General features: G+C 42.9%; 2 protein-coding genes across 3 annotated transcripts in view; one reads left to right on the forward strand and one right to left on the reverse strand.

The window, feature by feature from the left end:
* The window catches only part of LOC134862174 (G patch domain-containing protein 8), a 29,187-nt gene extending 21,697 nt beyond the window's left edge, over positions 1 to 7,490 (forward strand). The window contains 2 exon segments of the mRNA XM_063879922.1: positions 1,389 to 1,519; positions 2,750 to 7,490. Of these exon segments, the coding sequence (XP_063735992.1) occupies positions 1,389 to 1,519; positions 2,750 to 6,746 (4,128 nt within the window). The 3' untranslated portion in view covers positions 6,747 to 7,490.
* A 5,832-nt stretch (positions 7,491 to 13,322) lies between these two features.
* The window catches only part of si:dkey-12j5.1 (uncharacterized), a 22,626-nt gene continuing 19,834 nt past the window's right edge, over positions 13,323 to 16,114 (reverse strand). For both annotated transcript variants that reach the window (XM_063880181.1, XM_063880180.1), the window contains exon 11: positions 13,323 to 15,094. In XM_063880181.1, the coding sequence (XP_063736251.1) occupies positions 14,915 to 15,094 (180 nt within the window). In that variant the 3' untranslated portion in view covers positions 13,323 to 14,914. The remainder of the gene's footprint in view (positions 15,095 to 16,114) is intronic.

Here is a 16,114-nt window from a genome sequence, read left to right on the forward strand (position 1 = left end):
ATAAATCTGATGTCTAAAGGGCTAATCTGATGTGTTTGTGTGTATGATACACTCTGTATGGGTGGATAACTGCGTAACATAATCTAAAAGTAAGAGTGGTGTAATCCTTTTGCAAATTATACTCCAGAATAAATTCACAAATATATGAAATAAATAATAGATCATGAATGTGTAAGCCACTGGTAAATTGCACACTGAGGTATAGCTCAATTGTGAAGTGACAGAGTATAAAACCAGACATAAAAGAGGGATAGTACAACTTGATTCTGCAGCTATCCTCAAACTCCTTAGTCTGTGCTCAGCCTTTCAGATACACACAGATAAATAGAAACACACCAACATGCACACACACACACACACACACACACACACACACACACACACACACACACACACACACACACACACACACACACACACACACACACACACACACACACACACACACACACACACACACACACACACACGCCAAGCATGGATAAAGGAGGGATTAAAGTGTGTCAGAAAAGGAAACCGGAGAGAAGCATAAATCATTGTTTCCCGGAGAGGACGGGCACACCTATGGCTATATGACTTAGTTTCACACTCACACATGCAAAAACAAAAAAATTGAGTTAATTGTTTTTATACAGTATGATGAATGGTTGAAGACCAACCAGTGCGCTCACAATAAAGTCACTCACACTATGGTGTGTGTGAGTTGCATTTGTTCAAACACACACACACACACACACACACACACACACACACACACACACACACACACACACACACACACACACACACACACACACACACACACACACACACACACACACACACACACATATACTCAGCTAAAATCTTTGACCTTTACAGTGTCTTAGATGGGTATTTTGCAAATGATAAATAACCGATACGTGGTTTGGTGTAATTTCAGCATCAGCAAATCAATGTATTTGGTACAGTCCAGCTAGAGAACAGGTGTCATTGTATTAAAAGGTCTCTCAAACTAAGCTGTTATGATTGAGGAACATTTTCGAAAATTTCAGTGACAAGAGCATCATCGTCATTAAATCACTTATGTCACTCATGTCAACCGCGTCTGTAATCTGCTTTTCACCAGTTGGGTTGTGTTTGCTTTCAAGCTGTGTGTCGGAGAAAAGATGCTTTCTTCCTGGCTGAATGGAGTTAATTGGACAAGAGCTTTGGAATAGAACATCTGCAAATGCTGCTGACTGATGTGTATGGTTTGAAAGACAGCTGCCTGCAGGGAGCTTCCTAAAACTAATCTCTCGCTGTCTCTTCTCTTCTCTTGTCCCACTGTCATGCTCATTGCTGCTCTGTGCCCTCCACATCCTTTTTCTGTCCATCCCTCCATCATGCCTCATTTCCACTTCCTGCAGAGGCTGAAGGAACTTAAGCACAGGGAGTTTGCTCGAAACGTGGCCTCAAAATCATGGAAGGACCAGCGCAAGCAGGATAAGGCTCTCAGACGCCTGCATCAGCTCGCACAGCTGCAACAGGAAACCCAGCGGTGAGGGGGAGGAGAGTTTATTTGTGTGTTTCTGTGTGAGTGTAATGTCACCAGATGCAGGAGTCCAGAGGGGTTAGAGTGCATCACATCCAGTCAACGGTTCTTAGATTTGATGGATGTATTTGCAGGTTAACAGCACCCAGTGGTCCTAGACAGGCCACAGGTGAAGTAACATAACATGAAGACACATTGCTGGCGACTTTCTGAGAGCAGATGATTTGTAGGAGAGGTAATATGAGTTTAAGAGAAAAATGAATGGTAGAAAAGAAAGTGAAACAAGTTCAAAGATTAAACTTGCCTTCAGGTTCCCATCCTAAAGTAATCACAGCAATGGATTAAAAAAAACAATGCATCATGCAATCATTATCTTGATTGCACCTATTCCTTGTGCAATTAAATGTGTGTTCATATAATCAGAGGATGATATGTGAAAGGCATAGCTATGACTTCTAATATCAAGCCTCAGCTTTTGTCTTAGTTTGTTTCTTTGTTTCTTTTTTCCTTTTGTTCTTTGTTGTTTTGTATTTCCTAAAAGCATACTTTTGTGTTGTCAGAATTAAACTTTGTTGTTATATATATATATATATATATATTTTCTTAGAAAGAACATTACGATTTTCTTTTTAAAAAAATATATATATCAGGGTTTTGTCTAAACTGGGTAACAGGTGCGCTGTAACCTCTTACTTTCGGCATGCACCCTCATACCAAAATACTGAATTCCCCTGGAATTTTGAAAGTGATGCCAGAAATAAAGCAAGTAAAGAGCCGTAACTCGGGTTAGGGTTAGATCTATTTGTTGTTTGAGGTGAAATATATGACTTGCAGCTTTGAAATTTGAACCTAGGAGTGATGTTAGCACACTCGTACTATTTTGATCAACTATATTTTAATTACAAAACACCACATCCATGTACTTAAAAAGCTGTGTTTATTTGTAAAATATTAACAAATGTTAACCACGTTATTTTAAATTCCAAACTTTGCTAATCAAAGTGTACATCATCATCTACATGACTTAACTACAAATGCTACCTGACATTTGGAATGCAACTCATACCTAACAAATGATTGATTATCTAGAAATGTACTTTAAAATGTCGTCAATCATATACTTGATGGATTTTCTGTCAAATGAATGCTGGATCAATAAATGATAAATTATTAAAATCCAAGCTTAAGTGAAGTCAAGTTAAATCAATCAAGAATATCTCTCTCTTTCTGTTTCAGATTCCCAGGAACAACTTCTGGACATCGAAGTGCAGTCAAGGCAGTGAGACAGCAGGAAGACAGAGAAGTGGACCAAACAGACCGCAGTCCTGAGGTCAAACCTGAACAATTCAGCCGTACCCAGAGACCCCCTCCTATGCAGCCCAGGACATACGGCCTCAACCACCAACCAGAAGATCCATGGCAATCTCCTCCCCAGATACCACCAGTCGCTCCTCTAGCAGAGTTTCCACTAATCACACATCTGGCATCCAATACTGACCCTGCAATGAATCCCCACTCTTACCTGGATTCGTATCCCCAGCTGCCCCTCCCTATGCGGGGGACAGCGGGAGGCAGGCTTGGGGTGTCCTTCTGCTTCTCACGCAGGGGTCCAAGGCTTGAGCCTTCTGCCTCTGTCTTCTCGGATATGGAGGAGGAGGAGAGAGAGAAGAGGGAAAAAATGAAAGAAAGGATAAAGGGGATGATGGAAGATATTGACAGGGAAACTGGGGCAGCAGAGAAGGGGAACAACAGTAAGAGTGAAAAGCCTGAGTCCAGATCTGACACTGTTAGACCAAGCGACGCAGGGCCAATCCCCAGAGAAGCTCTCAGGGAGGAAAAAGAGATTGAAAGAGCAGTCATAGTAAAAGCACACTCGACTATTTCCACAGCAATACCTGATAATCAGTGTCATGATTTACTCTTTTTGCCATCACACAACCAGCTGGCCGTGCGGGGCACAGCACCAGCAGGGGAACACATGGAGCCTGAGCATACAGACAGCGAGACAGAGAAAAAGCTAAAAACAGAGGGTGGGAGGGAGGAGAGTGAGTATATGTGTGTGCTGGGGAAAGATGACTCTACCCGTCTGAGATGGCCTGTCAGTTTGCTTAAGTTCACTAACTTGCAACCACCCATCTCATACAGTTGCAACCCACTCAGTTTGAACCCACAACAACCCGAACAACTCACAGAGAATGTGCAAGAGTCTCAACAAAATCAGTGTGCTCCTTCAGATGAATCAGATCTTTGTGTGCCAGCTATTCTTACACCAGGTTCTCCTTCCTGTTTGCAGAGACAGACAAGACAAAAGCGGAAAGCACAAAGACATAAAGTTACGGATAATTTCAAGGCAGAGCAACATATTGATGCGGAGACAGAAGCACACCTGTTCAAAAAAATGTCTTTGTCAGAAACAAGACCAGTAAAAGGGAGATGCGTACCAAGTATGGAGAACTGTGTGAAGGCAGCTTCCCATCCATTTGACCCCTCTCATGGTGACAGCTCTTACACAAACTCCCAGAATCCTCTGGGAGGCAGATTAGGGGGTGTGAGAGGGATAAGGGAGAGAGCGATCATAGCCCTGAGCTGTAAATTAGAGTCTGTCACCCAGCCTAGCACACTGAGGATGTGCATTAGACCGTCCAGGTGTGAGTGTGGGAGTGAGACAATGTGCAAGTGTGCCAGCGCTCCACAGCCGCACGGGGGTGTCTCAGAAGTGTCAAGCAAAAAGAGGAAAGCCAGCACAAAGAAACACAAGTTGGGAAAGAGGAAGAGGGGAAAGAAGGAAAAGGCTTCAAACAAGCGCCAATCATCAAGGTGCAAAGTGAGGAGTGTTGTCTCTACAGTCTCCACTGGCAGAGAGAGGAGTGTAGAAGCTGGAGGGAGCTGGGGAAAGAAAAGGAGGCTGAGGGAGACAGGGGAGGCGAGGATGAGGAGGGTGCAGAGAGCAGGGAGCAGCTGTCTCCTGGGGAGTTGTGAAGCTGAGCCAGTATCTGTCTCTGTCAGGCAGAGGACGCCTCACAGGAGCCACAGCACTGAATCGCAGTCACAGGCAGACAGAGAGCAGGCAGAGCGCTGCAGTGCCTTCTCCCAGCTCGGCAGACACTCAGCCAGCAGACACAACAAGGGGGAAGAAAAGCGAGACGGTGGTGATTTGACTTTTCCCAGGCGATCTCACTTCTCCTTACACTCCTTCTCACCAGGATGTAACTCAAAGCTGTTTTGGAAAAGGGGTCACCATAGCAACCCCAGGAGTTTCATTGACTGCTGTTACCCTGACAACAGCTGTGGTTGCAGCCCTGCGAGAAAGAGAAAACTCCTCCACAGGGACAGGAAATTCATTCATAGTAAGAGGAAGAGTTCGAGGCATTGTGAAGTCTGGAAGGAGACAGGTGGGGAAAGGAGAATAGGAGGGAGTACACGTTTTAGAGACATGGATCTGATTTCAGATACAGAACAGTGGGAGTGGATGAGGGAGAGCTATGGTGCAGATAGTGTGGAGGGCAGGTCAAGGAATGAGTGGCGAAACAGAGCAGTGGAGTGGGATGGGGTGGCGAGGTTTAGCCCCAGTCCCAGCAGCTGGGGCAGGAGAGGTAGACGTCTTAGCACAGAAGATGTAGACTGGGACATGTGCAGTGTGGACAGATGGACATGGGGCAGTAGTGACAGCTGGGAAGACAGGGGGACCCACAGATCCAGGTCAGGCTCCAGGACAGGGGCAGATAGCAGGGACAGCCCAGGCTGTGTATGGAAATCTGCAGGGACCCGACGCTCCAGCCCGAGGCACATCTCCAGTCCTGAGTGGTGGACGTGTAGGCAGACGAACAGCCCCCAGAGTGTGATCAACACACGGGCCAGCAGATGCCTCAGTCCGCGCTCCTGCAGCCCTTGCAGCAGCACTAGCATGTCCGAGCTGAGCTGGGAGTGGAGCAGGAGCAGTACCTGCTCAGGAGCCACAGTGGATGGGTTAAAAGTAAGCTCGTCTACGACATCCTCGGGAACCACAAGACTCTCATCTGAGGTCCCTCGGAAGGCAGAGAACCCCACATTAACTTCATCCAGCCTTACCTCTTGCTCATTATCTCATTCCTCGCCCACCAGATCATCTTTTGCTCCCACCGTCATGAGCACCAACACACACCATTGTGTCACAAGCGCTTCTCAGCTGAACGAGCCCAGTTCAGAGTCTGAACTTCACCATGAACCTTTGGCCGTTGTCAACACAAGCAGGTCGACTCCTCCAGGACTTTCCACTAAGTCTTTACCACAGAAAGCAGCCAGGGTGTTGCTTCTCCCTCTCATAGGGAAACTACCTGCAATCCAGAGAAAGGCCAGGAGGAAAAAAGGGCTGCCGGATAAAAGTCTGGAGAAAGACGGAAAAGAGAAAGATGAGGCCAAGGGCAGTGGACTGAATCCTGGCACAATTGCCCACAGTCAGAAATGTCCTCTGGACATGGTCGAGTCAAACCCCAGCAGCACACCAAATCTCTGCCTCTCGCAGATTAGGACTGATAACAAGCAGACAGGGGGAGAGACCGCTCCGCCAATCAGCTTTACTGCAGAGGAGATGGACAAATATCGCCTCCTGCAAGAGCAGGCAAGAGAGCACATGCAGAAAATCCTGGAACAGATGAACGAGGGCGCAGATACACACACAAAGACAAACTACACACAAACAACACAAACAGAGAACCGTGGGACTTCTGAGGGACAATATACACCTGCACACTTACACAACCCTTCACTGCCTCATACCCAGTCCCTTCACACAGACACGCTGCAAACACAAGCACAGCACACACTCCAGGTCAGTCTCCCCCCTCCACATGTGACCCCACAAGAGAACTTTAGTCAACCTATGGCTCTGAGGGTCCCTAACCTCCCCCCTCTTTCCAGCCTCCATCATATTATTTTACAACACGCAGCCCTCTCCATGCCCCCATCATCCTCTTCCTCCTCATCAAGATCTCCTGCCATCCACCCTCACGCCGCTCAGCTCCCTCTCCCTCTGCAACCTCTCCACCCCTCTCACCCTCATCACCTTCACCTCTCTCCCTTCTCTACATCCTCCCTGTTTCCCTCCATTCTGCTGTCCCATCATCCAATTGCTTTTCTCCCACAGTCCCCAACTTTCCATGCAAACACTCTCTCCCAAGTAGCCCTGCAACCGTTGAACCCACAGTCTTTCATGGACAGAGCGTGGCCAGTGAGGTTTCAACAGAAGGCGTTGTGATTTTCACAGAGTGGCTGCCATGTTTATTAATCTTTCTTGGCAATCAGAATTGTGGGAGAAAGTGAGGGAATATTTGATTTGGACAAAAGCCTGCAGTTTGAAAGGGGGATGTGTCAGTGCTTTTACTAGAATTAACTTCAATTCCCTTTTGCATATGCCCCCACACACGCGCATGCATGAATACACAGAATTGGCCCTACTTTTGGCTGTGTTCGAATAAAAATGTGTTCCTCCATCTAGCCTATCCTGTGTTTCAGCAGACATTGAGAAAAACGGACTTTGATCCTTTACTTTTTCCATCATTCCTCATTCATGCCCAGAATAAAGGGAAAGGTGCACCTGGTATTCAAAGACAAGCTGGGCTTGTGTCATCCTCTCTTTATCCTTCTGAACCACAGACAGACCAGCTACCCTTTGAAGTATCCTTCATGCCAGGGACAGAGGGACAAGAAAGAGTGATAATTCTCTCTCCTTATCTCCATTTCATACAGGTTATCTGAGTTAGAGTGTGACATTCAACAAACATAAATAAGGTTTCAGCAACTGGGGGTCATAGCCAAGCCGTTTTAACCTTGGTGTGTACTGTATTTGTGTGTGTCAGGGTGTGCATACGTTAGAGGTAATTCTAGACTGACACACATACACAGTAGAAAAGACAACTCATTTCCATATCTGACACATGTAAAGACCTGTTTTGTCTCTATAGTGTAAATATTCTGAAAGTGAGTAATAACATTAGAAACAATAAAAGGAAAGGTGGATTTAAACTTGCCCAGTTGTACATTGTTTTTTCCACGCTCAATGGCTCCAGCAATGCAACTCTTTCAAACAGCTTTTCATACTTGTATGTGAAATGAGTATTATTTTTCACTACAGCATTTAACAAATCGGTTGTTGAGAGAGCAATGAATAAATTGGATATGTTACTTTTAAACTTGGGTGAAAATAAACAGCTTTTAATGCTTTTTATTATTCTGTCTGATTGATGTTGGTCATGCAACATGTTGCAACACACTCAACATTAAGAATTAATACTGTGTGGTTTACCATGCCTCAAAACACAGCACCCTACATCTTTGGAAAATTGTAACATTGACCCTTTAACTTGAAGCAATGTACCTGCGACCCCTTGTTTTATTGAATTTAGTTTTAGATGGCACAGGATGTAAAATTATACAATGTTAGAAAAGTAAACAAAGAAAATAACCACTTTATTTTTGTGGCAGAATCTTTTACTTATATAATAAATATATATATATATATATATATATAATCATTTTGCAAGGTTGAAAACACTATCCTGTCTGATGAAGAAAAGTAGGAATGACATTTTGAGTAATTTATTTAATATAAAAGTCTACAAATTAATGTTTTACATTTCTTTATCCATCATTTCTCAGATGTAGATCAGTCTGAAAGTGTTTTTGTTGTGTTAGTCACCTACGTTGATGCTGCCCTTTAAAAAGTACCATATTATGTTAGTGGGCTATTAGTAATTCTTATGCCAAACAGATAAATCATATAAGAATTTTCCCATTTTAATGTAATGTCCGGTAGTTTGACCTTTAGTTCACTACACTGGGGATGCCAAAAGCCCAAAGCCAAGAAACATCCATTCAGTTTCATGACTCTTAATCAGCACCAGCAACTTTTGAAGTGCATGCTCTACTTGGATAACATACATGTGAGGTAAGAAAAAAAAAATCTTTTACATCATTAACGAAACACAGAGGTTCTTTCTTGCATGTCTTTCCAAAGGTTATAGTGGTTAGTAACTGTTGCTATGCATCATGCCTGGTAGTTGGTGAAGGCGCGGATGTATTAAAGCTGCTTGCCAAACAGTTGATCACTGCAGCGGCCGGCACTCAGGGGAGCGGAACACAGAAGAGAACAGAGTGGGATCCAGATGGTCTAGGGACTTGGACTACCCAGAGTGCTTTGAGAGATTGGATTGATTTGCCCTCCATGGTATCAGTGAACACAGCCCAGCACACAGGGGGGGCAACAGCCAGCAGTGACATAAATACAGAGACAAAAACAAGACAAAAAACGCACACTCCCATTCCTGAGGTGTTGGCTAGAAAAAGAAGTCAACCCCTGCAGAGATTCAGTAATTAGAGCACAATTCCTCTTTCTCTTCCTTGTGACCCCTGAGCTTGCTCTTGTATGTCTCTGTGTGTGTACAAATGTGCAAGTTTGTGAGAAACAGAGACAGAGAATCCCTATCTCTCTCCACAGGACAGGAGATCAAACAGACTGTGTGAAATATAGAGCAGCAATAATTAGCAGCTGTTACAGCATCAAACCTCTCTATCGCTACCTCTCACTCTCTCTGACACTCACTCTCACCAAACTGCTCAGTTCTTATCCCGGACTTTAATTTAAACATGCCTAAATGAGCAACAACTTCTCAGTCCTCCAGTTCTGATAACTGAAGATGATAAAAAAAAAAAAATCAAGCCACTCCATCTTGTTTTTACATTTCATAAGAATTCAAATCACTCACAAAGTCCAAAGGGCAAAATGCACGAGAACAGTCACATAACAGAAAGCTTGAATGCAATTACAGAACTTGAACAAAATTCACACGAATGTTATTATAAAATCAGATGTACCAATGAATATTAAGTGCTTGGGACCTTCACTGTATTAAAACTCAAAAAAGTCACACACACACACAGGACTTATTCACACAGGGGTCATGTAGAAATTAGTAATCAGAATATCACTATACTTTCTGTCAGTGACTGATTAAATCATTACCTAAGCCCTGAGATTCGCCCCTTGGTGTGTTCATATTTTTGCCATTGTGTGTGTGTGCATGTACAGTATGGACTATGTGTGTAAGCACGCAGCAGTGTAGGTTGATTTATGATCGAGAAGAAGCAGTTTCCTCAGTCAATCGCTCTTGTGAATTAATGAGGTATAAAACCTAAAGCTGGCACTCAGTCAAATACACCAGCAGTCACAGAAAGCTCACTGCTGGAGCAGGAACACTTCTATTGGCACCACATTTGATTGTTAGATTGTGGGTATAGATTGCATAGAGCAAAAAAGAGCCCCTCACGGCTACTGAAGCGATCCATCGACCCAAATTGCAATTCTGTATAAACGAGACACTTCCCATCTCTTGCTCTCTCTTTCTTTTCTTTTTTTTTTGTGGTCTCGCCTCTTACCCTTCTCTTTGATTCAACCAGGTCAGTGGGGCTGCGTTTAGCTCCCCCGGCTGTTCTCTCACTGTGCAGAAGAAAAGGCACCATTACACTTGGTCCTCTCAATCCCACTCATTCAGAGTCTACATACATTTCTTTCATATGTTTGAATGCTGCACATTCAAAGCACAATCTGCTTTGCAATATTATTATAACAGAGAAAACCCTTTCGATACCTTTCCTCTCACAGTGACATTCATTAAAAGTTTTCTTGAGTCGTGGCAGAGGGTGACATACAGTACCAGGCTGTTCCATTCCAATTTACATCTTTTTACTGAATCTCTGTGCCTCTGAGGAATAGTAGAGCAAGGATAATATTTCTGCTCTTCGACTGAGCCAACAAATGACATTCAAAAGTTACGAGTAAAAATAAAGTTCAAAGGGATTGAGGCTCTCAACATAAGAGTGCACTTAAAACTGAATAAAAAGAATCTAGCTTCCATCAGTTGAATAGTCAGGCATCCTCTTAGTCATCCCATTTGATCGTGTGGTATTCAATATTTCTGATTCTGCTTATGAAGTCTCTGGTTAATGCATCACTTTGTTGACTTTGTGAGCTTCTAAACTCCCAAAGAGGTGCACTTCAAAGAGTAATCTGTCACCACTGATGCCTCAAGAGACATCGCCACTGGTGTAGGTGCCATGTATGGAAAGCTAAAGTGGCTTCAGGATGATTATAACTTTAACTCAAACTATATTACTGTGTATAATTCCCAGCAAGAAAATAGCACCTTTAGCCTACAAAACAATGTCAATTTGGTTTGTATTGTATTCATTTACTGTATGCCTGGCTCCCCTGTTGAGGAAAGACCTGTTTGTGTATGATTTGGATTATGTAGAAGTCGCTACTGTATGTGAATTCCCTTCTGCGATGGATTTAAGGATTAGAGAAGGTAGTGGGCTCTGTGATACTCTTAAATTTGGCAGTCGCCCCAAGGACATGACACTGTCAGCACATTGCTTACAGTGTTCTGGGCAAACATACACACACACAAGCACGCAAACACATGCACACATACACACACAGGTGTAATGGGGTATAATTTAGGAGGCGGTAATAGTGAGGTGTGATGCTCGGCTGTAAGACAGCATGGCTAATTCCCTGGTTATGTTATCTCTGAGAGACAGATGTTCCCACCAAAGATTATGCACACACAAAACAAAAATAACACACATACAAACTGTGTGCTTGTATAAAGATTCATGAACACATCCATTCCTAAGACAAAGAAGCAGCAGGACAATTTGAAAGACCTTATTGACAAGAAAAAGCGATCAATGATGACGAATATTTTTCTAAGAGTTAATTATGAGAAGTAATGAGTTTCTGCAGAATACAATGCCGAGAAAAAAACAGAATACATCTACCAATAGGATCACACCAGCCACAACTCCATATAAGGCCAGGGGCAAAAGCGGGGGGCCAATGGTCCCTGTTCCCCCCTTGCTTGGATGATGCCCATCTTTTATCATGACCTTCATTTTGCTATTAACTACATATGTTAAGATTTTATGATTACATCTTTCACGGTTTTGACAATATCACGGTCACAAAATCTTCCCACACAACTGGTCACAACAGTTCTTACTGAAACTTTTCCCAACAAGTGTTTAATTTAAAGCAATCAAATGAATTGGATATTGACCTCTTGCCATACCCACTACAGGAAACACACAGTGTTACATTAAGACCACTTTGACTAACCATATCACATTTTAATGATCACAATAAGCCCCTACAAGGGTGTGAACATTAACCCTTTGTGTCAATCAATCAGCTGCAGAGCTTTTCCCGGGTCAGGCACACTGCATCCATTACCGAAGAAATCCATCGTATACAGGAAATGGTTTTACTGCAAAGGATAAAGGTCACTTGATTCATGGCTTCTTGCAGTGCCTGTCAGGAAACCCTTGGGTCAGATAACCGTCACTCCCATTATGTCGTTAATTCACAGTTTGAATGTACGGCCACAGCATAAAGAAAGACATGTAGATGAGTGGTATGCCGTTCCTGTCGTTCAATCCTCAAGTCAGGGGAGTTGTTTTGTCCGGGGTTTTTTTTTGTCCTGTTTGTCTGAATTTCTGTCATTTAGCATCATTGAATAGCCATTAAACCTCAACTCAAAAAACAGGGTGATACTTATTCAAAAACATCCAAATAGCAGCTTTGAGAGGTTTGTGCGCATTGAAGCAAATTTGAGTGCTTGCGCAAGACTTCAAGAAGATCATTTCCAAAAATAAGCATGTGAATGTGTATAAACATTAGAAACTCCTTTCTCCTCTGAATCCTGATCTCCTTCCTCCTGTTATGTTTAACTGGTTTGAGCTTTAAGTCTCAGATTCTGATCATTTCCCCCTTAATCTCTTCAGAGGAGCACCCTGCTTAAATATCTAATTAAGTCAACGAAACACACGTACATTGAAACAGGATAAATAGCACATGCACACAAAGCTTGTAGCATTTAGCTGATCTGATGCATGGACATTTGATGGTTGCGGTGTGTGTGTGTGTGTGTGTGTGTGTGTGTGTGTGTGTGTGTGTGTGTGTGTGTGTGTGTGCTTATTGTAACTGAGTGTTTGTGTGTAATTCAATGATTAAATACCAATCAGGATGTTGTTATGACGACACATGCATTTTTAAGCTGTTAATCCAGGATTATTCTCCTCTCTGCTCATCTCATTACTGTCGATTATTAAAAAACACATAGAGCCCACACACACACACACGCGGGCCTGCTAATTATGGGTTGGTTTCCCTGGAGACTTAACACATTCTGCTCAGGTCTCCAAAGACAGCTTGACATACAGGTAAGAAAAAAAAAGATAAATCTGCTTAATGAATGAAAGCACCTCAAGCCTCCAGTATGCAACGTAATGATTTCTTGTTTATGCATGCTTTTGTCAACTCATGGACATTTGCAACATGAAAACATCAATCATCATTGCAGAGCTGTGGTTTAGCAATGTATTTATACACCAATTATTATTTCTGTGCTTTGGCCTTTCAGAGTCATTCTGGCTTCTTAAAAAGTGATTTTCAGCATGGAGCAGGAAAGAATGCAAGTAAACAGCGTCCTTTCCCCGTGATTGAATATGTGTCCTTGTGTAGAAACTGCTCTCCCCTCTCTCAGCAAGTGCAAACATTCCTGCAGAGCTGAGGCTGATGTACAGGTGAGAGAATGGCCAAGGATTTTGAGATCACCCGAGGCTTTGTGTCCACACTGGCCCACTCACACTAGGGTCAGCTCAGAATAACCAGAAAGGGTTGACCGCTGTTGTTCACTCACCCCTGGAGTCATTAATCACACCGCACTGCAGATGAGCCGCATGGACACACACACGCATATATGTAGAAACACACATACACACTAGAGCACATTTTAATTAAAAAGCCAAATGCTAGATGACAGCATCGCTCCAGGTAGTCAGTCCTCTAGGCCCGTACTCCTGGTGCATTATCATACATTAAACATCACAAGAATAGAAGAATCTTTCTAAGCAAAGCCAGGTCAGAACAACACATCATAGCACATTAAGCTATCAATTTCTGCAGCATATATACGCACACAGCACCATATCTGTTGTTTCTGCCGAGCTTTATTTTGCGCTCCTTAAACACAAACACGCACTATCAGATGGTGGTATCTGAACCCCTGTATTCCCAAACAGGCCTCTCAGCTTGATGCCGGGGCGCAATCAGGAGCAGGATCTCAGATAACATTCCCATTTACCGGTTATGAAATTCTTCAAAGGGGCTGCGCAGCAGTGGGTGCCTGTGGTGTGTTGAGCTTGTTAACAGGCATGGTGCATGGACTCTGTGGTATACGTGTGTTAAAGCATGCAAGTCACACAGTCTCACTCGTAAAAAGGTATCTGGGGAGGAAATGTCAATATATGTAGAAAAAAAACTAGCCAACAATATATCGGGGCTTGAGACAAGACACAACTCTTTTGTCCAATATATTTCGCAAGGTGCGTCAAAGCTAATGTTCATGTTTCTTGCCGTTATTTCAAAATGTTATAATCTTTCTGTCCACAATTAGTAGCTTCATGTGTAGCTGTCCTAGAACAGGCCTTGCTTTTCACATTGCTGCACTGAATTTTAAAATATAACATAAAAATAAAGGCAACAGTCTACTGATGTCCCATTTTATTACACTGACCGATGATGTTACACTACATAACCCTGTCTGAGAATTTAAATACTGCAATGTGAAGAAAAAGTCTTCCTCCAGCCACTTTGAACAGTCAGAGAAACATGCTGCAGTCGTTGATGTCAAATTCTCTATGTGTCTTGCCTTGTTGAATCCAATGCACAAAAAGGGGGAAAAAAACCCAAAGCAGGAGAATAAACTGAATAGCATAAAAACTTGGAATACTAGAAGCCTTACATATAAACACAGCGTTAACTGTTTGTTGGCAGACACAGTTTTTTAATAAAGCCCACTTCCTGTCGAGATATTTCATTTGTTTACAGTCTGAGAGAGAAACACTGCTACTACTGCTGCTATCGTATTAAAGAAAGATAAAGTTATCAAAAACTGCAGGATTTGTGCATTTTTGTTCATATGTGTTTGCTTGTAAAAACCAATGCGTGGGTATGTATGAGAGGTAAAGCATTCTGAGGTGTTTTGCTTTTGCTGCTGGTAAGAAGTAAAGCTCTAAAACTAATTTCTTTCATCAACATCTGTCAAGGAGATTAAGAGAAGCATTAGTCAAGTATGAGCTTATTTCACCAAAAGCATTAAACAACTGACTGAAAGAGATTTGGTAGACTGCAGCTTTTAATGCCACTCTTTTTTTTGTGCAACTCACTTCAAATTCCATCTCTGACAAACTGGTGTAAAAGGATAACCAGTAATAAAGGCACTTTAGAGAGTGCATTACAACATTTCACTAGAGGGAAGCATGATAGGGAAAATGGAAATGAAAGAATAAAAGTTAAGGAGTTTGTGGTCAGTGTTCCATGGGTGCCTCTGCAGTGTCGTCCTCCTCCTCCTCATCACTACAGGGTTCATAGTCTTCATCCAAAATAGGATCTTCCTCCTCTCCCTCAAGCTCTCCTCCCAGATCACCGAGCAGCTGCTCCACATGCTCCAACATCGGCTGGTCATCACATCGCAGCTTATTGTACAGCTGGGGAAAATGGGGAAAGAAAAAAAAGACAAAAAGGGATGATTCAAGTGCGTAATGGGCTGGTAAGTAGACTGGAAAAAAACTGCACATTTTTAAGTAGAAAGTAGGTTGTACAGCAAAAATGTTGAGCGGGAACACAAAGTGAATTATACTGCAGAGGCATTACACAAAATGAGATATGCGAGTGAAAAGTTCTTGACTGAGGCTCTTCCGTTGTGTCACTGAAGATAACAGTACATCACTACAGCATCAGTGAGCAGTCGCTTGGAGTTGAGGGAAGGGAGCAGCCCTGAGGTTTTAAGTCTCCAAGTGCTGGTTAGACTGCCTGAAATATCCAACAGCAGCTGCATTCTGTCAGTGAGGCAGTCACGGCTCACAAAACGCTGGTAAACAGTTTTTGTCTTTCATTTGGCAAATCAGCACATTCGATACACCGTTCAGCTGCACAAGAAACAAAAAGACCATTTATCTTCCTCTTGCTGCTGCAACATGCATGCGCACACACGCGGAGAAATGTATCCTGGAGCACATATGGTTATGCTGCGTACATGTGCACGCATACATACTATCAAAGCTGTTATCTCAGTGAAATATGCCGTGAAGAGATTAAAAAAAGTTCTGTTCTCAAAGCAGCCAGCAAGTTTATCTCTGTAAAATACTCTGCGTGTGTGTAATTACTGAACTCAAAGTGAAGTTGGGTGATAAAATGACTGGAGTTACCACCAAAGCATAAAGCTTTTTGTATCTGTGCATAAAAGAGTAACTAAAACAGCAATTTATATCTACACTTTTCTTTCCAGAAATACAACTAGAAAGAAAAGGAGGGAGAGAATGGTTTTAAGTTCCATGAATATTATTCCATTTAGTATCACACACACACACACACACACACACACACAAAGCAGCTGAGTGCCATCATTCTTACTAAAAGTGTAACGAAGCCAGGAGAGTAAAGAAGAGTGTGTGCGACTGCTTTGCCCCAGGACTGGTCTCCAAGCAACAGCAGGTCCTGACAGGAGA

This window comes from Eleginops maclovinus, chromosome 3 (genome assembly GCF_036324505.1).
Source record: "Eleginops maclovinus isolate JMC-PN-2008 ecotype Puerto Natales chromosome 3, JC_Emac_rtc_rv5, whole genome shotgun sequence".
In the NCBI taxonomy this organism is placed as follows: domain Eukaryota; kingdom Metazoa; phylum Chordata; class Actinopteri; order Perciformes; family Eleginopidae; genus Eleginops; species Eleginops maclovinus.